Source organism: Perognathus longimembris, chromosome 16 (genome assembly GCF_023159225.1).
Source record: "Perognathus longimembris pacificus isolate PPM17 chromosome 16, ASM2315922v1, whole genome shotgun sequence".
Classification (NCBI taxonomy): domain Eukaryota; kingdom Metazoa; phylum Chordata; class Mammalia; order Rodentia; family Heteromyidae; genus Perognathus; species Perognathus longimembris.
The window spans coordinates 1,564,063-1,588,010 of NC_063176.1; the positions used below are offsets into that span (position 1 = coordinate 1,564,063).

Genomic DNA, 23,948 nt, shown 5'->3' on the forward strand with positions numbered 1-23,948 from the left:
AGACACAAAGATGAAGGAGCTGTACCATTGTTAATCAACACATCCATTGGATTTGGAACACTGTGCTGAAACTCAGTCATTTTGGTCTTCTCTACCTCTACCTTGACTTAACCAAGACAATCTGTTACATCTCATCTAACTATATAATACAAGAAAAGCGACAGACTACATTTTTTTTTTTTTTTTTGCCAGTCCTGGGCCTTGGACTCAGGGCCTGAGCACTGTCCCTGGCTTCCTTTTGCTCAAGGCTAGCACTCTGCCACTTGAGCCACAGCGCCACTTCTGGCCGTTTTCTGTATATGTGGTGCTAGGGAATCGAACCCAGGGCTTCATGTATACAAGGCAAGCACTCTTGCCACTAGGCCATATTGCCAGCTGACAGACTACTTTTTAATTGCCCAGGGAACAAAGGCCAAGGTGGTCGTGATCAGGCGATGATGGTATATACCTGTAATCACAGCTACTCAGGAGGCTGAGATCCGGAGGTTCAAAGCCAACCCAGGCAGAAAAGTCTGTGAGACTCCACCTCCAATCAACTTCTAATAATACCTTCTACAAATTCTTAGTGCAATTTTTGATGGACGCTGTCATGCAGTCATCTTAGTGGTTTCTTTTTTATCTTTGAGAATGTAGTGTCCAATACAGAGACTGAGATGTACTGTCTGTAGCATCTATCCACGTTGGAGTTTATATTTTCTCCTGACCGACTGGTAGATGTCATTTTTCTATGAAATATTGTTTTTTACTGCCTTTCTCATTCAGGGAATTGCTTCAATTTGGGGAATGTGTGCCGGGAAAGAATAAATAGGAAGACAAAAGGGCAATGAACTCTTACCACCCCCAGGATTGTGGGAATTTTCCTTTTGTTACATTTTTGACAGTATGTCTTTTCTGATTTATTAGCACAATTTAGTTGTCTAAAGGTATCTCATTGTGATAGTTACATTGTGATAGTTATATATGTAATATATATTATATAATAAAAAGAAGGAAGAAAGTTAAGAAACAGCGTATGTAATACTTCGCTGTTTCTCACGCTTCTTAGCCTGTTCTTACTCACTCCACACCAACTGCTTCCTTCTCAATAGTCCCTCTTTCACAGTAATGATCTATTATTACCATTATTATTATACTTAGATTCGACACATGAATATGAGTGAAAACATGTGGTATTTGTCTTTCAGAGATTGGCCTATCTCACTTACTATGATAACCTCCAGTTACATCCCTTTTCTTGCAGATGGCATATTTTCATTCTCCTTTATGGCTGAATAAATATATCTTTATCTATCTACATGATATTTTCTTTATCTAGTCATTGATTGTTGGGTAACTAGGCTGATTCCCAACAACCCTATTATAAATAGTACAGTTAGTATGTTGAGTTAAATTCCTTTGAATATGCGATCAGGAGTGGTATAAGAGGATAATATAATAATTCTACTTTTAATTTTTTGAGGTAACTCCATCCTTTGTCTTTAGCGGTTTCACTAATTTATGTATGAGGGGTCTTTTTTCTCTTTTGTATCCTTGTTACATTTTGTTGCTTGTTTTCTTGATTATTGTCATTCTGACTGAGGTGATATAACTGCTTAGCATTTTCTTGATGGTTAATGATGTTTTATCTTTTTTCTTCTATTTATTAGCCATTTATACTTTTGAGAACAATCTGTTCAATTTATTTGCCTATTTCCCAGTTGGATTACTGGTTCATTTACTATGTATATTCTATGAACTATGTGTATTCTGGGTATTAATCCTTCTCCCCCTGTACAACGCTGGGGTATTTTTTCTTTCTGTGGATTTTTTTTCCTTAATTTTGGTAATTGTTTTCTTTGAGATTTAGAAACTTAAGACCGTATCTTTCAGTTTTTGAGAAAACACAATGGTTGGGAATAATATGTGATTAGCTTTTCTTTCTTCTCAATGAATTTGTTTGGAATAGGAGGATAGTTTTCTATCTTTGTTCTCTCTCACAAAGTCTCAGGATGGGTAGAACATATTTATCCTCACATTAGTTCCATTTTGAGAAAACATGATTCCAAGGGACTGGGTGGGAAACAACTTGAGTCTCATGTGCAGTTGGCAAGGGAGACTATGCTTGAGTTTTCTCATGTCTAGTGAAGAGAAGGGATGGCCTCCTCTGGCTGTTTCGTTTTAGACGTAAGTATGTGTGATTTACTTTTCTTTCGAGTTTGAAAGTTCCAGAGAGAAGTCACTGGACATTTTCTGCCTGGTGGCATGAAAAGGTTTGTAAGTCCAAATAACGCTGTGAATACTTAAGAACACGTTTCTTTGGCAAAGGGAGCTCTGCTAGAGATCAAAGCAGGACCTGGCGGCCGTCTTGCTGGCATGGTACATACTCTGCTTGGATGGGTCAGAGCTGATCAAATCATTGCACCCAGCAGCTGCTGGTTAATTTGCCTTTGGGAATTACACTCTCTGTGGTGTCTGATGGAAGTCTGGGTGAATTTAGAGGGGAATTAGTGAAGGTTAGAATTCAGAGCCAAACGGACAGTCTTTAAAATGAAGGGTGGATTGCCAAGCAGGAAAGGCTTTCTGTAGCCTGCTAGATTTGCCATTAAGTCTTGCTTCTTCTTGCATTCATCTCTTTGCCTTCTGTTCCCTAGCCCAGGCCCAAGTCTTACTGATGTTCAACCTCAGCGCTCTCCGGTTTCTCCTTGTGCCTTCCAACTTCCTGCTGTAATCCAATCTGCATGCACGGACAGACTATCTTGCAGTTAAAACATTTTGTATTATTTCGTTTCATTGGCTAGAACCATCTCCAGTTCTCTTTCGTTCTGAATGCTACTTCAGCCTACCACCTCGGTGGTCTCTTACTCTGAACACAGCCATCCTAGCAGCTACCATTCATTACTCTCCCCCTTCAGTTACATCCGGCCCCTCCCCCAGTTTTTTGCATTGGGCCTTCACCATCCCCATTATGGGCCTTTGTTCCTGAAATTCCCCATCCTTACAGAACTTGCTTGTTACCCCTAAAACCTACATTTTCCAAGGAGTTTTTCTTTGACTACAAGGCACTTAGATGTGCCCAAGACTTTCATAGTTGTAGATCAAGAACACTTTCTGAAGACTTTACTTAGTTCCTGCTGCCAGGAACTTTCAACTTTAATTTGAATCTCCAAACAACCCTTTTGGGGAAATGTGATCCTCTTCAATGTACAGAGGAGGAGACGGAGGCCCAGTCACCCCCGCTAGGCCTGTTCAGGCTCACTCGGCCAGTCGAGAGCAGAACTGAACGTTAAATAATCATTTCCTCCCTTCTAACTCAGTGTTCTTCCCACTTGCCAGTGTACTGTAATTGTTTTTATGGTTACTATGGTTGTTTTTACTGGTTCATTGCTTATTATTGTTTATAATTTGTTGTGTTGCACCAATTAAAAGAGTTGGGTAGAGTATCTTTATTTATTTGATGTATTTCAGTCTATTGCTATACCACCCTACATGTATTCACTCTTTTCTGATGTCCCAAAGGGTTAGAAAATCTCTTAAGTCTTGTCTGTGCCTCTTAAAGGGTGTGAAAACACACAACGAATCGGAAGTTGACGAAATCATTTGTCAAAATATACTTCCACACACTGCATTTATTTCTGGGAGAGATTTCAAACGTTTGGATGAGTCCCACTGACTTCACGCACCGGAGCAACGATTTGGCTTTGGTGCACAACAGTCAGCCGAGAAGAGAGCAAGTCAACAACCAAAACTAGGCCAGCCGGTTTCCCAGCAACATTCTGCCATGCCCTGAAACTCACACAGTAGCCCTCTGTCTATATGGCATTGTATCCACGGATTCATCCAAATTGAGGGTCAAATCTACTCCATAAAATGTATTTGTAGTGATGACAAAAGTCTTTTCTTACCATTTTTTAACAATACAGGATAACAACTATTTACATGGGCTTCACATTGGGCTAGGTGTTGCAACGTCATCTAGAGATTCTTTGAAGCATCTGAGAGGATGTGTACATGGATATATAGCCATTGCACAATTTTGTATGAAACTTGAGTACACTCTGACATTGGTATCTGCAAGGGATCCTGGAAGCAAGTTGCTTGGGTTTCCGGTGTATGATTAGTTTAAGAAAGCCACGTGCAATTCATGTTTTGAATGCCCCTCTCTGGTATCCCTATGCAATTTTACGTTCCCATTTCATAATATCAAGATGTTTAGCAATCATTTCTATTACTGTCATTGGGATGTTAGGTGTGATATCGAACCCAGTGGGAAATGCCCTTCTGGGGTGAGTACTGTCTGGGCTGTCTGCCTCTACAGCTGTCTGAGTCCTAACAAGCTGCTGATTATACTGTGAATGTGGACATTTCAACCCTGGGTTGGAGCTGTGTACCAGTTGTTTTCTGTGGGTGTAGGTGTCTGTCAGTTGTGAATCAACACATGAGATGGCTACTTAGCTAACTGTCATTGTTTATTAAACTTCTGTTTGTGACTGATGGGGAAATGGTTAGCTACTACTATGGGTAGTTGCAAGATTAGGCAACCAAGAGTGTAAAAGGGTGAGAGAAGGAATTCAGCGCAGAATGGAGATGGAGGGCCTGACACTTCTGGTGTTTTCCTCCTCCAGAACAAGAGGAAGGACGCATCCCCAGGCAGAATGGGAGGCCCCAGCTCACGGGGGTGGGGGGGGGGAGAGGTGGCAAGCCCGACTCTGGGTGCACTGAGCTGAAAGCAGGTGGGAGACACCTGCTGAACAGCGGCTGGAAAGAGGCCCGGGTGTGACAGTCAAGAGCGTGGACTCGGGAGGAAAGCTGCCATGGGTCTGAGTCCCAGCTCTGTCACGTCTAGCTGCGTGATCTTGGAGGGCGTCTTGATCTCTATGTGTTGTGCTTTCTTCACCTGTGAATTGGAAATTCTAGTGGTGTTCAGATCACAGGCTTGTTATGAGCCCTACAGACAGGTGAATATATTATATATACATAGGTGTGAGGATAGCGTAATCAAATCCACTGAAATTGTTTGAGTGAGAGATGGGGTTACGAAAGAGGAATAGGGGTGAATCTGATCCAAGGACATTATAGGCATGTATGTAAACTCTTTTGCAAAATACCGTAATACAACTTGCTTACAAAAATTTCTATAAATGAAAAATAAGAAAGAAGCAAACAGGCTGGCATCTGGCATTCAATAAATGCTATATCCTTTGGTTACTTAAAAAGAACACCCAAATGACAGGCATATAAAACTCCTCTGGGATGTGGGTGGTAGCAGTGGAGGGCGGGTGAACTGAGAGGATGAGGAAGGGTGAAAATGCTCCCGATACGTTACGTCCGCCTGTGAAAATGGACCAGAGAGGCCTGTTCAGGGTGGTATGGGAAGAGGGTAAAGGAGCGAGGTAAGTCTGATCATGGTACATTGTGTGTGTGTAGAATGAAACAGCTTTGCGTAACTGATGGATGCTAAATGAGAACAAGAAGTGGAAAAAATAACCCCAGCAGCAACCAGGATGAAATCAAATTCCAAGCCCCTGGACGATTAACTGCTTTCTCTAGCATGGTTCCGATTATGTCCGTAGAAAAACAAAAAACAAAAACGGCCTCTCCTTTAACGTTCTTTGTGAGTTTACGTTTGTTGGCTGCGGGGCTTGAACTCAGAGCCTGGGTGCTTTTCCTGGGCTCGTTTTGCTCACGGCTGGCGCTCTACCCCTTTGAGCCACAGCTCCGCTTGTGGTTTTCGAGTGGTGAATTGGAGATAAGGGGCTCCTAGGGACTTTTCTGCCCAGGCTGGCTTTGAACCGTGCTCCTCAGACCCCAGGTCTCCCGAGTAGCTAGGATCCCAGGCACGGACCCATGGTGCTTGCATCCCACTCATTCAGTGACGCCCGTTTCTAAGGGGCAGCTGGGCCACAAACCCTAACTGTGTGGTGAGGCACCCCATGATCTCTGTCTGAGGGCAGTGCTCGGTTGGGCCCTCACGGGTCTCCCCGTGGCCCTCGTGTAGGGGGAGGGAGGCACGCGGGATGGACGTGCCCTGGCGCGCACCCTGCGGGAAAGCGGGCCGTGGAACAGGACGGGGTGCGTGTGTGTGTGGTTTGCTTTGCACGCGAGCCCCGGGAGCGGCTGACGGACTGTGCACGTTTCCTCCCTTTTCCAGCCACCACCACCCCGCCAGCCAGGCGCAGAGACCACTTCTCCCGCTGCCCCAAGCCCTACAAGCACTACTGCCTCGGGGGGCGCTGCCGCTTCGTGGTGGCCGAGCAGACGCCCTCGTGCATGTAAGTGGAGCTCGCCCGCCCTCTGTCCCCACGCGGCCCCCCACCCGCCCCGGCCACTTCATTTCTCCCGAAGCAAAGCCCCTGTCGGGCGCGCGGGACCCTCTCCTAGTGCAGGGGGGCGGGGCGGGCCCTCCCCACGCGGGGCCCCACTCCACGTCCACGTCCACCCTCTCCTAGTGCAGGGGGGTGGGGCGGGCCTCCCCACGCGTGGCCCCACCCCACTCCACGTCCACCCTCTCCTAGTGCAGAGGGGCGGGGCGGGCCCTCCCCACGCGGGGCCCCACCCCACTCCACGTCCACCCTCTGCTAGTGCAGGGGGGCGGGGCGGGCCCTCCCCATGCGTGGCCCCACTCCACGTCCACCCTCTCCTAGTGCAGGGGGCGGGCCCCACTCCACGCCTCCCCACTCCCCTGTGCTCCCTCACCACGCCTTCGCTTCGCTCCAGGGATCTCAGAACATTTTCGTTTCTCAAATGTTTTGTGGAAACGTGGAAGGTCACAGAACTTGTCACAGCCTGGGGAGAATTAGATTCCTGAAGGAGGAACAGGAAACATGGGTGGAAATCACAGCAACCCTCCCCGAGGTGCACGTCTGTCACACGCGGAGGAGGAGGTGAAAGAGTGAACTGTAAGGAGACTCGGCATTCGGAGTGTTTTCAGGATAAGAATCACTAGTATACAAAGGCTAAAAGTGTGTGTGTGTGTGCGTGTGTGTGTGTGTGTGTAAGTAGGATGGAGTTGTTTTTTTTAAGGATTAAGTATTTACTGGTTTGGAAGCGTGTGCTGAGTTTAACATTAATGCCTTTTAACCCAGCACATCTTTGCAGCTGGCCTGTGTGCCGCAGATTTACTGCTCTCTAATGCTGTTGCCTGCTAAAAGCAAAACCACTGAATGTACTCCACCTGCCTCAGACCAACACACAGCCCGTTCCATTTACTCTGAAGTGAAAACTCATTTCCCTGGCTTCCTTAGCCCCTCTGATCCTGCCTTAACTTTCTAGCTTTCACCGTCTTCCCAGCTATTCCTATCAAACCTTAGAGTCCTTTTCATAGTTCCTTATGCGCATACCTCTCAGAGCCTGCAGAGCTGATTTCTACTCAGGGACTGTGGAACAACCGAAGCATCCTTCTTCCTTTCCAGACACACACCTAGATGTGAGGTGCGTGTCATCTCTCCAAATCCTAGCCACACTCCAATGAAAGCTCTTACAGAAACACGAGAGCACGGCTATCTCTCTCTTTGCCTGGCCCTCCTGTGTCTGTGAGTTCCTAGGGGGCCGGTTTGATGGCTTGGTCACTTTTGTGCTCCAGAGGTGAGCAGAGAGCCCAAAAATCTAACAGCCGTGAAGGAATTGACTGAAGAATGAATGAACACGTGCTTTTGTCATGGTTGACCTATTGCCATGCAAGATTCACACACCAAAGCCTTAACTGGAATCAGAAATACCTTCTTCTTGGAGGAGTGACACAGCACCAGTCGCAGGTAGCGGAGAATCGGGGCGAGGGTGCAGAGTTTAAAGTCAGATTGACCTGAGGTGAGGTTTCATTTCCACGCGTTGTAAGTAGTGTCAGTCGTGGTCGAGTTTTCCTTTCCAGCGTTGAAGCGCAGGGCAAATAATGAATATAAGAATCACTTCTCATGTTACCCAGCTCACAGTGAGTGTCCTTTCATTGTGTCGCCAAGATATTAATAACCCAGGACTGACTTCTGAGGTGAGTTGGTGTAGCATGAATTCAACCAACACCATCTTGTGCCAGTGATATCACAACCGTGGGATACAATGCCATAAATGCCTCATTTTCCTTCCAGTCCTAATTTATGGGCCCTTGCTTTTACACACAAGACCCACGTGCGCTGCAAATAGTTCAGGTCCCTTATTAATGTTCTTGGTACTTAGTTCCTCAGCACATGGATCATTTGTTTCCAGGTACACGGTTTGCATCTTATGCATCAAAATTCACCTACACGCTGGCTAGTGGCTGAACTTGGGAGTGACAGGGCCTGCGGTGGAAGCCTAGGCTTACTGACTTAGCTCTCAGAACCTGCACGACAGGGTCAGCCCTGTGGTGTGCCTGGAAGGGCGAGGTAGGGTAGTGACGGCCTTAGTCCCTACGTGTCTCTTAATAATGCTCCATGGTGATCATTTCAGAACAGTGATCTCAAAGCCTGATTTTGCATTTTCCCTCAAGAGTCCTAAAATCTTGACTAGTGTTTCCGTTTTGTGTTTTATGTTTGTTCATTCAACTTGTATTCACCCTCTAATGGACAGACTAGGATTTTGCTCCATTGTCTCTTCCCCACCCCCCCATAAGGGAGACAGACCCACTGGAAAATGACAAGCTGCTGTATGCCATTATTTGTGGAAACATGAAATAACACGAAAGCCATTATAACTGTGTTGAGATTTGTCCTTCTGCTCTAACTACATTTGGGTTTCAACTTACAGGCTGCATTGACTGCTTTCTGAGGAATACAGTTAAAGCATGGCCCAGCCACTGATTCCAGAGCTCACACTTAGAAAAAACACTTTTGAAAAAACATAGCAGCCAGGAAGGGCTAGTGTTTTTATGGACACAACAATTGTTTTAAAATGCCATATTTAGTAAAGTTGTTTAAGAAATACTTAAGGCAACTGGAAGAGACTATATGTATTCGTAAGACTTAATTACTTTCTTGACACAACTATTAAAAAAAACCTTCCTCTTGCATGCAATTAAGAAATGACTCCCTCCCCCCAGTTTCAGTCTTATGTGTAACACATCTCTGATATTTCAAGGTGTTTCTAAACTCTACTCTTGTATTTTGACCTTGAAGTGATGATGCCCAGCTACTTTGCAGGAAGCAATTCCCTCTCATTTATCCTGGGGTCCTGTTGCAATACAGGATATTAAGATGGCTTTCTCCTTTGCTTGAATTGCAGTTTGCTCTCAATTGAGATAGTTCTAGCTTATTTTTGTTTGTTTTTCTGGGGCATTATATCTGTCTCAATATTAGTATTAAAGGATCTTCTTACTTGAGAAAAACAGGCTTTATGAGAATTAACTGCCACTGTTCTCTGGTCAAATAGAAATTGTACAACAGCCTAGTGATAAATCCATTCTTCAAGAAAAAAATGAAGTTACATAGAAATGCTTCCAAGACGGAGAATCCATCTTATTTTGACATTTACGTCATTCTGCCTGGGTGGTATCTCTTTGTGTTTGAGTGTGGCTAAGAATATGGAAAATAATTTTTTTTTCCCCACCAGTCCTGGGGCTTGAACTCAGGGCCTGAGCACTGTCCTTGGCTTCTTTTTGCTCAAGGCTAGCACTCTGCCACTTGAGCCACAGCTCCACTTCTGGCTTTTTCTGTTTATGTGGTGCTGAGGAATCGAACCCAGAGGTTCGTGCATGCGAGGCAAGCACTCTACCACTAAGCCACATCCCCAGCCCGGGAAAGTACTTATTAATGCAAAGGTGCTGATGCCACAACAGGTGATATTGGTCCAGATGTCCTCAGGCAGATTTGTAGGTGCCTCTTAGGCACAATTTAGAGAATTCTGTGCACGTAGTCTATAAAACCCGGAGTCCTTAGTTAGCTCAGCTCGTGCGGCTCAGGTTACGTCCCAGCTTACTTAAACGGATTCGTAGATCTGACCGTAGATGTAGGACAGCTTCTGAGTTGAAGTGTCTCCTGAGATTATATGGCTGTAGATGTGGGAGACGGAGGGAAATGATAGCCCCACTTAGACAGCTGGGTGGATTTGGTTTCAGCCCTGAGATCACGCCACCACCGTGGAAGTGCTCTGAGGGGCGTGAGAGGACCGTGAGGGACAGTGGACGGAGTGAAGAAGAGCCCTGCTCGGAATGTGGCCTTCCAGAAGCCAAAGGGAAGTGGCTAGGAGGGGACTTGGGATGTAGCCGGCAAGGCGGGCGTGTAAGCGTCGTGAGTGAAGAACAGTACTGAATGTGCAAGCTCCCAAGCCATAGAAGCAGAACCAAAGGGCAGAAGTGGGTGGGTGGGTGGGGAAGGAGACAGACACTGAGTAAAATGGAGAACCAGGAAAGGAAGAGATGGGGAAAGAGTGGGAGTCAGGGCTGGGGTGGGGGGGGGGGGGAGAGGAGGAAAGTGGAAGGAGAGGGGGGAGGTTGGAGGAGAAGGGATAGAGAGAGATTCTGTGGCAGTAACATTACACCCCTTCTGCGTGTGGTCACCGAGTGATGAACTTCCCCGCACACTGCTTGGGGGTTCTGTGAAGCAAGGCAATTTTTAATTAAAGGATTAACGTGCTTTGGCACACTGAACCTGCTCCTATGGCCCTGTGTAAGACGGGAAAGCTTAGAGAGGGCTGAACTCCTTTGCACGGAGGTGGTTAAGCTCGGGGAAGGCTGCACTGTGAATTTTATCACCCCCCTCCCCCCGTCCCCAACGTGGAGCTTAAAATATTAAAACGAATCGTAGCAAGTTGCCATTGCAGCTGTTTATTTGTATCAGACACGCTCACAATAAACTTGAGTCATAGCCGCGTTCTCAGCCAAGGCAAGGGAGTGAGGTTCCTCCGCTCACGGCAACGACAGCTCCTCTAGTTTCGGAGCACACGAGCTGTGTCCTTGGCGAAGCGAGGTCCGCTTTACCGCTGCCTTCTGGTTCTGTCCCCGCAGCTGCGATGAAGGCTACACGGGCGCGCGGTGTGAACGGGTGGATCTGTTTTATCTACGGGGGGACAGAGGACAGATTCTGGTGATTTGTTTGATAGCAGTGATGGTCGTTTTCATCATTTTGGTCATCGGCGTCTGCACATGCTGCCAGTGAGTACTTTTAAACTTAATTTTAAATAATCACGGGGATCTGTATCTGGCCCTTCGTCCTTCCATTTCCTTCTTTCCCCCTCTTCCCTGCCTTTGCGTTCTCTTTTGCTTCCATCGAAAGAAACTCACCTTTGAAGATTTACCATCCCTGATATTGAAATGCTTGTTTAGAATGAAACACAACACATTATCTTTAGAAATCATTGTAACTGAAATAAGTATTAGAACTTTGAACAAAGTTATCTAAGTCTTTTATTTAGAAATGCCTATTAGTCTTAAAATCAGGTGTATTTTGTGTTGTTTTAGTAGTTAGATAAGATTTCCTTTTTTTTTTTAAATCGTGCAGTGGCACAGAAAATTAAAAAATAAGAACAAAGATTTCCTTTGGGTGATTACATTCAAGTAATTTATCTTTTATGCAAATCATGATGGCACTGATTTCCTATATTAGTTAGATACCACACTTTGGCATTAAGAAATCTTACTTATTTTTTAAAACAGGGGGCTTAGGGCAATCCATAAGTTAGTTTCTTATGAAACATACCATTTAAAAAATCATGGTTAAACTGCTACATGGATTTTGTTAAAATGTTTTCTTCTTGTTTTGTCTTGAGTGGCTAGCCCAACTTTCAAAACTGTGTCATATCTATTTCTATGCTATGGTCCACACCAAAAAATGGTATTTCCTAGTACCTTCTTCAGAGTATTTTTGGGAGAAAAACAGTAGCATCGACAGTCTTTGCTTTTTTTCCCCCTCAGCTCTGTCATTATGTACTTAGGGTCTTTGGACAAATTTCTTAAAGTCCTTGGGCTTCGATGGTATTTTCTGTAAAACAAAGGTATTAAGCCAGATGTTCTGTAGCATCCTTTCAAGCTATAAAATTGAAATATGGTTGTGAGTTTATATACTTTATAGTGGAAAGGAATATTTGTAATGCCAGGATTGAGGCAGAGCTGGGAAATGACTCATTTTATTACATTAATCTTGAACTGTACTTTCAGGAAATTGGACTGTAGTCTAGAAAAACTGACTGACTTCTTCATTAATGTGCCTAGAAACTCAACTAACATGTCCAGAGGTGACCATCATCCTTTCCTCAACTTCTTCTACTGTTAATGGTTCTAGTATGTGAAATCATTTTGTTTGGAAATTTTTCTTGAGCTCACTAATCTCCTATCAATGCTTGCTATGTAGACAGCTATGGTCTACTTCCAACCCTGTGGACGGTTAGAACTCCCATTGGGGTCTAGAAAAGATGAGTTAAAAGAGAGAGCCAAAACATTACAAAAAAGGAAAGTTTTTAATAGTCCAGAAATGAGATCACAAGTTCTCTTATTGAATAATTTTTGGATTTTCATGAATGCTCAGGCCCGTGTTAATTCCTAATACTTTTTTTTTCTAAGTCCTCTTCGGAAACATCGTAGAAAAAGGAAGAAGGAAGAAGGAATGGAAACTCTGAGTAAACATCTAACCCCTGCAAATGAAGACATTCAAGAGACACATATTGCCTAGAGGTAAGTGTGATGAATTTGGTATATGGGAAATTGTTCCAGGGACCTTCGGGGACAAGGAGGGGCTTAATTATGTCCAACAATCATTTCTTGGAATTGGATTATGCCTAACCTTAACATAATCATCTACAGTAAATACAAAAATAAAATATCTACAATAAATTGACTTTTTCATAGGGCCAAAGATCTTCAGGATACTTTCTTCTGCATGTTACTACGGAGACAGGCATTTTTAAGTCTGTGTGCTTATAGTACTTTTTTCTTTTCTACATTTGGGTATAAGGAAGAGGGTTTTTGTTGTTGTTGTTGTTAGTGGTAGGGTTTTTATGTGCTTGCTTTGGGGTTTGAACTCAGGACATGGGTACCATCCCTAAGCTTTTTTTTTTTGTTCAAGGCTAGTTCTCTACCACTTGAGCCACAGCTTCACTTCTGGCGTTTTGGCGGTCACATTGGAGATGAGAGTCTCATGGACTTTCTGGCCCAGAATGGCTTTGAACTGTGATCCTCAGTTCTCAGCCTCTGAGTAGCTGCCATGACAGGCGTGAGCCACCAGTGCCCAATGAATGAAGAGATAGTTTCATGGTAGACGCATGATGCTGAAGACCTAACAAGCTATAAATGCTGTGGTAGTAGCAAGTATGTTGATTGAGCAGTTCCCGTACTCTCATCTCCTTAGATGTTTGCTCAGTCAGCACTCTTTAGGATTCTGAAATTCTCTCGGGTGAACCAATGACAAGATTTAGAAGAAAGGGCTGGACTGGCAGGTGTAAGGGAGCACCCACAGAATGTACACTTATGACCCCAGCAAGCAGGAGGCTGAGTGTTAGGAAAATGGAGGAGAATGGAAAAGGAAGAGGCCAGATTGGCTCGTCCACAGGCGAGGCCTGTTTTGCTATTGCCGGCGAGGGCCCGGGTTTGGAGGTTGTGCAAGGGGGTGAATTGGGAACCAGGCTTGTAAGGGGCCTGAACAAGGAGGTCAAGGTTCATGAAGGAGCCACTAGCTCTAGGAAGTCGCGGGGGCTTTGCCTCTGGGCCCACAATGGCTGTTTGCAGCTGGGCCTGGGAGAATCGCCCTGCCCGCCTATCAGAGCAGGTTCCTGTGGGCCTGAGATTTTGCTCGGTGTCCGTAGGCCCCCGGGGCAATCATGGGGATGTCAGTCCTTCACTGAGGCAGGAGGTTCATGAGTTCAAAGCCAGCACAGGCTCCCAAGCAAGGCACTGTCCTGCTTCAAAACCCTCCTCTCTGCCCCGAACCAGCAGAGAAACAAAAAGCTCAAAAAATCTACAAAACTCTCAATTTTACCCAAATACATCCGAGTCGCTCCTTAATGGAGTAGGTAGAGAATGCCTGTTAATCACTTATAATATTTTCCTAATTTGTTATGCGAACAACAATGAATTAAAAAAAACCCCACAGAGATGCTGGTTCTGGATTTGTGGTGATTAATATTATTCATTTTATTGCCCAGGACATAACTTTTAAATTTCTCTTATTTCCTTCATTCTTTCAGGTTATTAAGGAACCTCCAGGCCAGTGGCGAGCTACAAAGTGTGCCTTCCTCGTTTGAAAATGGACGGAACATGCCTCAGGAAAACAGCTAGTAGACACAAACTTTAACTATGTACTTTACTTTTGTATTTTTTATTTGTAATATTCATTTGTTTTGGTTATTATTATTTTTAACAATAATTTTATTCTAGTCTAGTGATGGGTAAAAGGTACACGTGTAGGTAGCAGTAAGGAGAAGGGACATTTCAACAGATTTCCTCTGAAATTGTATCCCAGGATGACATGTCAAATTTAAAAAGTGGGAAGGGATTTAGAGCTTAAGGACTGAATCAGTAATAAAGCTACTGTGTTCACTTGTTTACCATACGCTGGATTTGAAACATATTACTTTGTTTAATCCTTGTTTCCCACATAGAAAAAGAAGCCCAAAGAACTTAGGCATTCTAACCTGGATTTAGAAAGGCAGGAATTGGTAGGGTCAATATTTGCCCAAATTCAAAAAATGGTGCTCATTTTTATTAGCTTCTTGTTTGTGCAACTTAACTCAGTCATAAAATCTGAGATTTTTTTTCTGCAGAACTGGGTTTTGGTAGGATTCTGAGATGCACAGGACATTTCTTTCTGCAGAAACACAGAGCACCGAGCCCCTGTCAGGGTTGCTGATACCGTCGCGCGTTCTGTGGCGCTGACTTTCATCATTTCTTTGCTCCCTCATGAAGCCTCAGTGACACTAGAAATATCTTATACTACTAACACAAACAGATTGGCCCTAGAGCTCAGGTAATGAATAAAGATGGAAAAGTAAATGCTTGACATTCTTCACACCCTGGGTAAGTATTTATGCTCAATAAAACAGAAATAATGGCCCTGGAAGAGGCTGTAACTCAAGCTAGGCTGGTGACGGCCCTGCAGACCCCAGGCAAGCACTCATTACGAATGACCAGACCCTCGTTCACCTGATCTTAAAGCAACAGTAGCAGGCATGCTTCTCTCAGGTTAGTTTTGGTGCAGCAAAACCATGGTCATCACAGCTGTGACTTGAACCATTTTGCCAACGACTCCATCAGCTACACGGCGTGCTTAGTGAGGTTAGTATTAAACCGGAAAATCTACATTTAGTCCACGTGTCACAGACTATGGAACTCTTAACACGAATTAGGTGACTCACTAACAAAACAAAGTGTGTTGTATCTGGCAGCCAAGAAGCTTCTTTTCCACGGTATCTGTAAATTCTTTTTTACAATGAGGAATCCATGGTCACCGTGAAACAGGAAATTGAGACAGAAAATGAGATTATAATATCATAATAGCTTCTTCTACCATACATAGTATTTTGAGCGAAACTGGGGCTTGCGGGGGGGGGGGAGACAGGTGTTTCCAATAATATACAATTTGCTCACCTATCAATTAAGAGCCAAGTTGAAAATCTGGCGATTTTCCAAATCAATTTTTCTCTGACTTGATGTTCACCTGTTAAAGACCTCTCTATAACAGGATTGTAAATAAATTATTCATGTTGTGTATGCTTTATTTTCAAGTCTCCTTGAACTCATTCTTCTCTTTTTCCTGTGTCTTCTTTGATACTAAATGATCTTGGGGGAAAATTTGTAAGATTATTTAAAAAAAAACATAAAATAATTGCTATTCTTAAACAAGAATTATATTCTTTCCTGAACTGAAGTTGGCTGGCCAACAAAAATCTCTCCTGTCGATTCAGACTTGGGAATTTTGTCCTTATCTTGAAATTTTAATGTGGTGTCTTTTACAATTCCGATATCAAGAAAGGAGTTTTCCAGACATTTGTAACTTTTCAAGAAGTGTTTTATCATTGTTTTCATATACTAATGCGTGTCCATGTCAACTGTCAGTGTTACCAAGAAATAAAATAAATTTATTTTTAAACAACGCAAACAGGCGTTTACTTGAGGATTTTCTGTTTGTACCATGAATTGTTAACAGAGTCAGTAGCTTTTCTTTAAAGCTAATGTTCTACAGAAAACGCTCATTGATACTTTTGAAATAGCTCGTCTGGGCTATGTGTTTGCCTTGGAAGCGGCAGCGTTTGGAAGGGTGGAAGCCACCTCCGAAACTGCCTGGCCAATGCCTGAGCTCTGAACCCCCCTTCCAGCCCTGTTGGGTGGGTGTCAGGTGGGGGTACACCTTTTTCCTCCCGGCTGCTTTGATTGTCAAAACTACGGGCGCTCCCGTCTTTGGACTCCAGGGTGCAGGCGGGGGTCCCCGTGGATTCTCCGGCTGTCGGCCGCGATGGAGATGGATAGCACGGACATCTCTGGCTTGGGGTCTCTGCGTGTGGCCGGCCCCGTCCCGCTATCTGGATTCCCTCGCTTGCAAAGTCCTGTTGGGGGAACTCAAGCCGCCTTGCGCACTTCCCACTCTAGTCCTTTGCCCGTGGTAGAAGCAAATGACCGCAGGCTTTGTAGTAGGATATTTGTTCTCTGTGTGTGTGTGTGTGTGCGTGTGTGTGTGTTGGTCCTGGGGCCTGAACTCAGGGCTGGGTGCTGTCTCTGGGTTATTTAACTCAAGGCTAGTGCTCTACCACTTGAGCCACAGCTCCACTTCTGTAGTTCATTGGGGATAAAAGTCTCATGGACGTTCCTGCGTAGGCTGGCTTTGAACCTCGTGATCCTGTGATCTCAGCCTCTTAAACCACTGGTGCTGAGCTTAAAGTCTTTTTAAGCTGACTTTCTTTTTTTGCTCTCCTTAGTGAATATTGTGTCATATAGAAGCACCAGTTCTTAAAAAAAACAACGACTTTCATGTTTCAAAGCAAGTTTCTCTGTGAAGGAACCTGTTCCCATGCGATGGTCTCTGGCAGCCAAGCATTAGTGCCTGAACACCGCATGCAAACATTCTGCTCTTGCCTGCTTGCTGTGACTGACTCTCGGGAATGTGCATCTTAGAATAGCATCTAGCTGGCACTTCTGGAAGCTTCCCATTCGTCCCTGGACCTGTCAGCAAAAGGTATTTGAACTCGTCTGGAATTTTTTACTAGGAAAATATATAGACGATAAGACTTAACATCATAACCTAAAAGTAACCAGTAATTATTCCAAGTGCTGCATAATTGGGATTCTTTCTGGAAATTTCCACATGCGGATCCTGAAGTATGTTTTATTCCACATCCATGGTGAGTACTTACATGCTCAAAGAAATGTTGGTCAACTACGTTTTGAAAATGAACCTTTTCCTTCCGTGTTTCATTATTCGCATTGAAGTTTAAATTCCAAAAATAAATAGGTGTGCAGCAGAAATATTCCCAGAGGCTGATTTCCTTTGTCATTTCTCTTCAGCTCACCTAAAAGGAATCAAGCAAGCAAAATTCTTCACAAGCACAGACCTCTTTAATGTTGCTTGCTGTAGGAAGTATGATAATTTTTAAGATGTATACAAAATAAGAAAACATTCAGAAACTCTGAGATCCATGCTAGAAAACGAGGTGTCCTGGTTTGGCATTTAGTAACAAGTAAAAAAATCATGTATCTTACTTGGTCTTTAAAACCACTTTAAAAATACTTCCATGTATACACTAACTGAACCTATTTCTAATACATTATTTTTAAATACTGTAGCAGCATTTTGTCTACTCAGTGAACCACAAATAATACTTCTAAAACATCTTTTTTTTTTCTTTTTGCTGTAGTTTTTTTTATTCCTTAAGAGAATCTGCTCTCGGGCGCTGTATCACAACCTATCTACCTCTCAAATCGAACTGGACTTTGAAACAGCTGACCGTGTAGCCAAACCAGTGCTCTTGCGGATGGGGTGGAGACTTGCTTCTGACCTATCCCAGTGCAAAGGTTATGAATTGAAACTCTTTATGCAGACAAGACCTGGCTGCAATCTCAGGGCTGCCTCTCAGCTACGAGGCTATGGACAAAGTGTTTAGCCCTACTAATATTGCTTTCTCTCTACCAAGTCAAATAACACATGGGATGGATTAAGCGGGAGTAAACCATGGGTCATGGTTAGTCCAGCATTTGGAATCGTTTAGGTACTCTCTAAGTACAAGTCCCAATTAGTTGTCATTGTTAAGATCGATGTTAAACGTGGCAGAGATGGTGAGAAAGAGGAGGGCGTTTCCTAACCACTCTTGTGGGAAAATGGAATTCTTGTGGGCAGTGGAGTTGCTGCCTGATGCGGCGAGAGGCCTGTGTGCCTTCAGGACTTACGTCTCCTACGGAAAAGAATGTGTTTCTATTCCTAGTGAAACCGTGTTTACATACGGAATTCTGCCTCAGTGACTCAGCCTAGGAAGATTATTCCCCTACACGCTCCCTCTCATCTCTACTCCTCTCTTAAGTGCAACTAATAAGATTAAGGAAAACCTATCATAATACTGTTGAAAATAACCAAAGGCCCATTAATTGAAAAGTTATGCTGAAAAACAAGAGGAGTTAGATGTTGTTGTTGTATGCTCAACAGCAATGGTTGCCTTCCTTCCTTCCTTCCTTCCTTCCTTCCTTCCTTCCTTCCTTCCTTCCTTCCTCCCTCCCTCCCTCCCTCCCTCCCTCCCTCCCTCCCTCCCTCCCTCCCTCCCTCCCTCCCTCCCTCCCTTGTCTCTTTCTTTCCTTTCTGGTGCGGGTCCTGGGACTTGACTAGCGCTGTCCCTGAGCTCTTTTGCTCAAGGCTAGCGCTCTGTCACTTGAGCCACAGCGCCCCTCTCAGCTTTCTGGCAGAAAGTTTACTGGAGATGAGCATCTTAGGGACGTTCCTGCGCAAGCTGGCTTCAATCGGAGATCCTCAGGTCGCCGCCTTCTGGAGCTGCGATGACAGGCATGAGCCGCCAGAGCCCGGTGATCAAAGTGGGGTTTGTAATTTTATAAAAATTATTTCTAAGTAGTTGCTCAATGGTGTTGCCACTTAACAGTGCAGTTTATGGATACGATGCATCTTCCTCAATGAAAAATAACTTGAGACAGGCTGGGAATTACCTCTCAAATTTGTTGCTCACAGTAAATGTTTTTTTTTTTTTTTTTTGGCCAGTCCTGGGGCTTGGACTCAGGGCCTGAGCACTGTCCCTGGCTTCTTCTTGCTCAAGGCTAGCACTCTGCCACTTGAGCCACAGCGCCGCTTCTGGCCGTTTTCTGTATATGTGGTGCTGAGGAATCAAATCCAGGGCCTCATGTATATGAGGCAGGCACTCTTGCCACTAGGCCATATCCCCAGCCCCTCACAGTAAATGTTGACAGTACTGTGAGGGCCGGAAGCATTGGCTCCACGCCGATAGCGTGCTTATGTAGCGTTCTCTTCTCCCTGTTAGCTGTGGCACGTTCAGCTTTGAAACAAAAGGTCACTGACATTATCTTCCTTGCAGATGGAAAGTCAAAGAAACCTGTCGTTCTGAATTCTTCCAGCTGCCTCAGAAAAGGGTTTCCACGTTCATGCCGTGGGCTCATCTTGGAAATAGTTTACACAGTGGTCAGGGGCTGAGGATATAGCCTAGTGGCAAGAGTGCCTGCCTCGGATACACAAGGCCCTAGGTTCGATTCCCCAGCACCACATATACAGAAAACGGCCAGAAGCGGCGCTGTGGCTCAAGTGGCAGAGTGCTAGCCTTGAGCGGGAAGAAGCCAGGGACAGTGCTCAGGCCCTGAGTCCAAGCCCCAGGACTGGCCAAAAAAACAAAAACAAAAACAGTGGTCAGGAATAAAACCTGAAGATTCTGCAGTCACCGCCAGAGTTTTCTAACATGTATTCCTTCAGCCAGTTTGAACAGGCTTACCTACTGCCGAGCCTAAAGGATGCCTGAACTATGAGAACGGGGCGACGAGGAGGCTCTACAAAGAGAGCACAGTATGTACACGAAACTGAGGAGTGCTCCCAGGGCAGAGGAGAAGAATGCGCTGGAATCAAAATACCCTTTCCAAACAGCTGAGGACGAACAGTGGTAAAATGCTGAGCACCTGGTGGGGTGCTCCTGAAGACTGGGTAACCAGCAAAGCTTCATGCAGATTCCTTCCATTCGAAGAATACTTTTATCCATAGCCAAATTCAACTCCCTATGGTTCCGGTCTGTTGAGTTCAATGTCGCACAGACCCTGTGGTGAAACCCATGATGGAATGATCTCAGCTCTTAGGTGTGGACTAGATAGATGTTTGCCTTCATCACAGTTAAACAGTAGCAACTTTCAAAACGTCCCAGAGGGGATACCAACGTTATGAACCTTTCCAAAGCAGAGAACACGACACTTGACCGGCAGCAATGCCACTGGTTTAGCAACAGCACCTCAAGTGACACTCTTCCACCTGTGAAATTGAACATGTCATTTCTATTCACTTCCTTCAGATTCTAATTGAGTGATTAGAAGTTACTGAAAGCTGACCTTGGACACACACACACACACACGCGCGCGCATGCGTGCACACGCACGTTCTAAGTGCAAGGGGAAGGTTAAGCGGCACCAGGAGGGGAAGGAGATGCAATGGAGAGCAGGGAGGCCCTTAGTGACTCTCGGTGACTGAACGAAATTCGGTTTGGGAGAAAGCAAGCCTTCCTCCCCTTTCTGGATTTTTCTTATGACTCTGGAGACATGCTCAGTCAGCCAGGAGGCCTTGGGGCCCTGGGGCTGGTCTCGCAGTCTGCGGAGGGGGCGTGTCCTCTCTGCCGGGCCCGGGCCGTGCGCCTGCCCTCCACTTCCACTCCCCAAGGTCAAGCCCCGGCCTCCCAGGCCCTGGCGCTCCCTTTCCAGGCATTGCTAGTCAGCACTGGCTGCGGACGGGGCCTTCACAGGGTCCCTTGTTCCCTGGCCCTCTTCCTGGCAATCAGCGGTCAGTGGTGCTCTCCCTTTGTCAGCTTCTTGCACACAGAAAGCCCATTTTCTTCGTGTGATTAGGCAATAGAAACGAGGGGAGGCGAGACAGAGCCCGGCTCACGAGTTCACCAGCTTGACCGCTGCCTCCCCTGGCAGCTTTCTCTTCTCAGTAGCCAAACAGAAAACCAGATCGGCTTTCTGCCCAAACGGCCTGAGGTTGAGGAGCGCAGGAAGGCTGCCTCATCCTGCTAAGGAAGGAGCACATGTTTATGCATTCTCTACGAGTAAGCTGTTCCGTGTAAATCAACAGTGCAAATCTCGTTCCCCCGTGACTCCTCAATAAATCAACCTTCTATGCAAACCCAGAGCCCGAGGTATTCAGTGCTTACACGGAGATGGCTGCACAGTGCTTTTCGGGTTTCTCGACGCTCTGTGTCTCTAGAGCACGCCCTGAGCTTTTTCTAGGGAGGCTCAATCGGGGTTCAAGTTGCTCTCTTTAACACCCCCACTACCCGGAGGGCTTGTACCCAGAACACGAGGAAGCAAATCCTTCCCTGTCTCAGACGCCCGTTACGCACCTTTCCCTGAAGCTAGTGCGCCCGAGCACCTGTGGAACAACCTCTGTCCCCTCTGGAGAGAACCCGGTGACTGGTCCTTAACTAGTTGAGAATGGGAATGGAACAACTTGAAAGTGAGAAGAGTCATCTTAGGCCTTTGGGGAGTGGGGGGGACATAGAATCCCCTAGATCTCCCATGCTGCTTCCCTCTCCAGAACGTTCTCCTTAGAAGCTTGTCCTTCCCTCAGATGCCCACGGTCTCCCCCCATTCCCTGGGATGGTCCCTAATCCAAGCCCAGTCTCCCCACGTCCTTGGGGGACTCACAGAGTCGGCAGCCTTCGCCGCTAAGGTGGAGAGAAAGAGGGAGGGCTTCTGGTGTTTTCTTACCAAGTATCTGATCAAGCAAATCTGGTCCCAGGAAAGACTCATCCTCTACCACGCCCCGGGGAGAAATGCACAGCAGTCCTTTGTTGTGTGGATTTCGAAGTCTATTTCCTGACGACGAATACCTGGACATTGTTCTGCTAGGCGAGAGTTTCTTCACGCCCGTTTTCATCCCTTTGAGTTATGTCACAAAGCATTCTGCCTTTGGAGGAGAGGGGAGGGAAGCGAAACGTTTACTTTATTATAGCATTTTAGGCAACGCCTCTCCCATGAGGGAAGAGGGGCTGGGCTTTGTCTGCGGCTAAGCGATCTGTGGGATGGATGGAAAATCAATAGTTGAGGGAAGAGTAGAGAATTCCGTCTAAAGAGGACAATCGTTACAGATAAGACCACATGAGCTTATAAATGTGGGATACACTTGGAGACAGCTCTAACAATCAAGGCTGCCAGAGAAGTGACCCGGTTAAATACAATTTCCATATTAACAACAAATACTGTGTCAGTGTAGCTCTGCTCCAAACATTGCTGTCTCATCGGGTATCTCCTACTTTTGTTTGCTAAATCTGGCAATCCATGTGTTGGGATAGTGGACCACAGGATACGGGGAGAATGTGCTAGAAATGAGGCTGCCAAGGTCATCGTGAGTCTGATATGTCGGGCTAAGATCTATTAGCTTCCTCGATGGAGAAGGTAAAAGATTTTGAGCAGACAAGTGACAGGATAAACTGTGTAATTTAGGAAGATGATTCTGTAGCCATTGCGAAAGGCAGACTAGAGGAGAGCTGCTTGAACGGGAAAGGTGGGAAGGCAGAAGAAATGATAAGAGGTAGACACGGGAGGTAGAACTGTGAAGACTGTCAACGAGTCAAGAAATGTCGGGGCGCGTTAACGCGATTCTGTGATCCGCAGAATTGAGGATGGGAGAGAGGCAAGAATTAAAAACAAAACAAAACAAAAAAACAAACAAGAATCATAGCAGGACATACAGGACCAGGAAGTGATGAGTGGTTGAAATGCAGATGGGAAGAGGAAGAGTGAATCGGAGACGAAGGCTTGGTGAGGTGGCAGAGGTAACGACTGAGGTTTCACATACACGTGGACCTAGGGCTCTGGGCGTCTTTGTAGAGAGAGAGTCAGCAAGGGGAAGTTTTGAGGAAGGACAAGTCAACCTGAAGCTCCAGTCAGGGGTGAATACAGGGACCGACACTCTCACTTTTCATGGGTCTCGTTATCCTCAGTCAGCTGCAGTACAAATATGTTTTAAATAAAACATCTCCAGAAATAAACCATGTGTAAGTCTTAAGACGGTGCGCTACTCCAGGAGGTGGACAAGACGCCCCCTGCTCTGTTCTAACTGTCTGGGCATGTGAATTCCTCCTTTGTCCGGCGCTTCCACGTTGTGTAAATTGCCTGCCCGCATCTTCCCGCGGCTTCCTGGGTTCTCAGGTGGGAAGCTGAGTTTTAACAGTGTTCCTGTTCAAGGAATCCTCATTTTTCCACACAGTTGCATCAAGGAACCAAAACAGTGAGGTGGCAGTTACTAGGCTAATGAAAGGGTTAACTGACTTTCTCTTTGTGTGAAAATGTGGAACGTTCCTCAGGTAAGAAGGGAGAGGGAGTTACATGCGGAGGTTGCTGCCTATGAAGCTTGGTGAAGTACGAAAGAGAAACTCAAGCTGCTTCCGCGGTGCCGCCTCAAATGGCCAGCATTTTTGCCCCAGCGGAGCCCCGGGGCGCCTGCTTATAATCTTACCTACTCGGGAGCATGAGACCTGGCGATCCTGATTTTAAGCCAACTCGGGCAGAAAAATCCAGGAGATGCTTATATCCAATTAACCGGCAAAAAGCCGGAAATGGTGATGTGGCTGGAGTAGGAGAGTGCTATGCTAGCCTTCCGTGAAAAGAAGGGGAACGCCAGGAAAATGGAAACAAGAGGAATTTTTTGTTCCTCTCTTTCTTTTTGTTGTTGTTCTGTTTACTCACGTATCTGTCTTTGGCGCTGTAAGCGGAGGCACAGAAATGGAATAACAAAGGCAAAGAATTGAGCGGTACTCACCAGACGCTATGTTGAAAATCAACTCCCTAACTTGTGCAGGTATGGGTGGGAAAAACCGGGAGAGGGCAAGGGAAGGGTGACACGGTTACAAAATGTACTTTTTACCAACTTACGTCATTG

General features: G+C 45.5%; 1 protein-coding gene across 1 annotated transcript in view; it reads left to right on the forward strand.

The window, feature by feature from the left end:
• Positions 1-15,550, forward strand: part of Btc (betacellulin) — a 43,051-nt gene extending 27,501 nt beyond the window's left edge. The window contains exons 4-7 of the mRNA XM_048364852.1: positions 6,128-6,248; positions 10,889-11,035; positions 12,440-12,550; positions 14,078-15,550. Coding sequence (XP_048220809.1) covers positions 6,128-6,248; positions 10,889-11,035; positions 12,440-12,548 — 377 coding nt within the window. The 3' untranslated portion in view covers positions 12,549-12,550; positions 14,078-15,550. The remainder of the gene's footprint in view (positions 1-6,127; positions 6,249-10,888; positions 11,036-12,439; positions 12,551-14,077) is intronic.
• Positions 15,551-23,948: the final 8,398 nt, after the last annotated feature.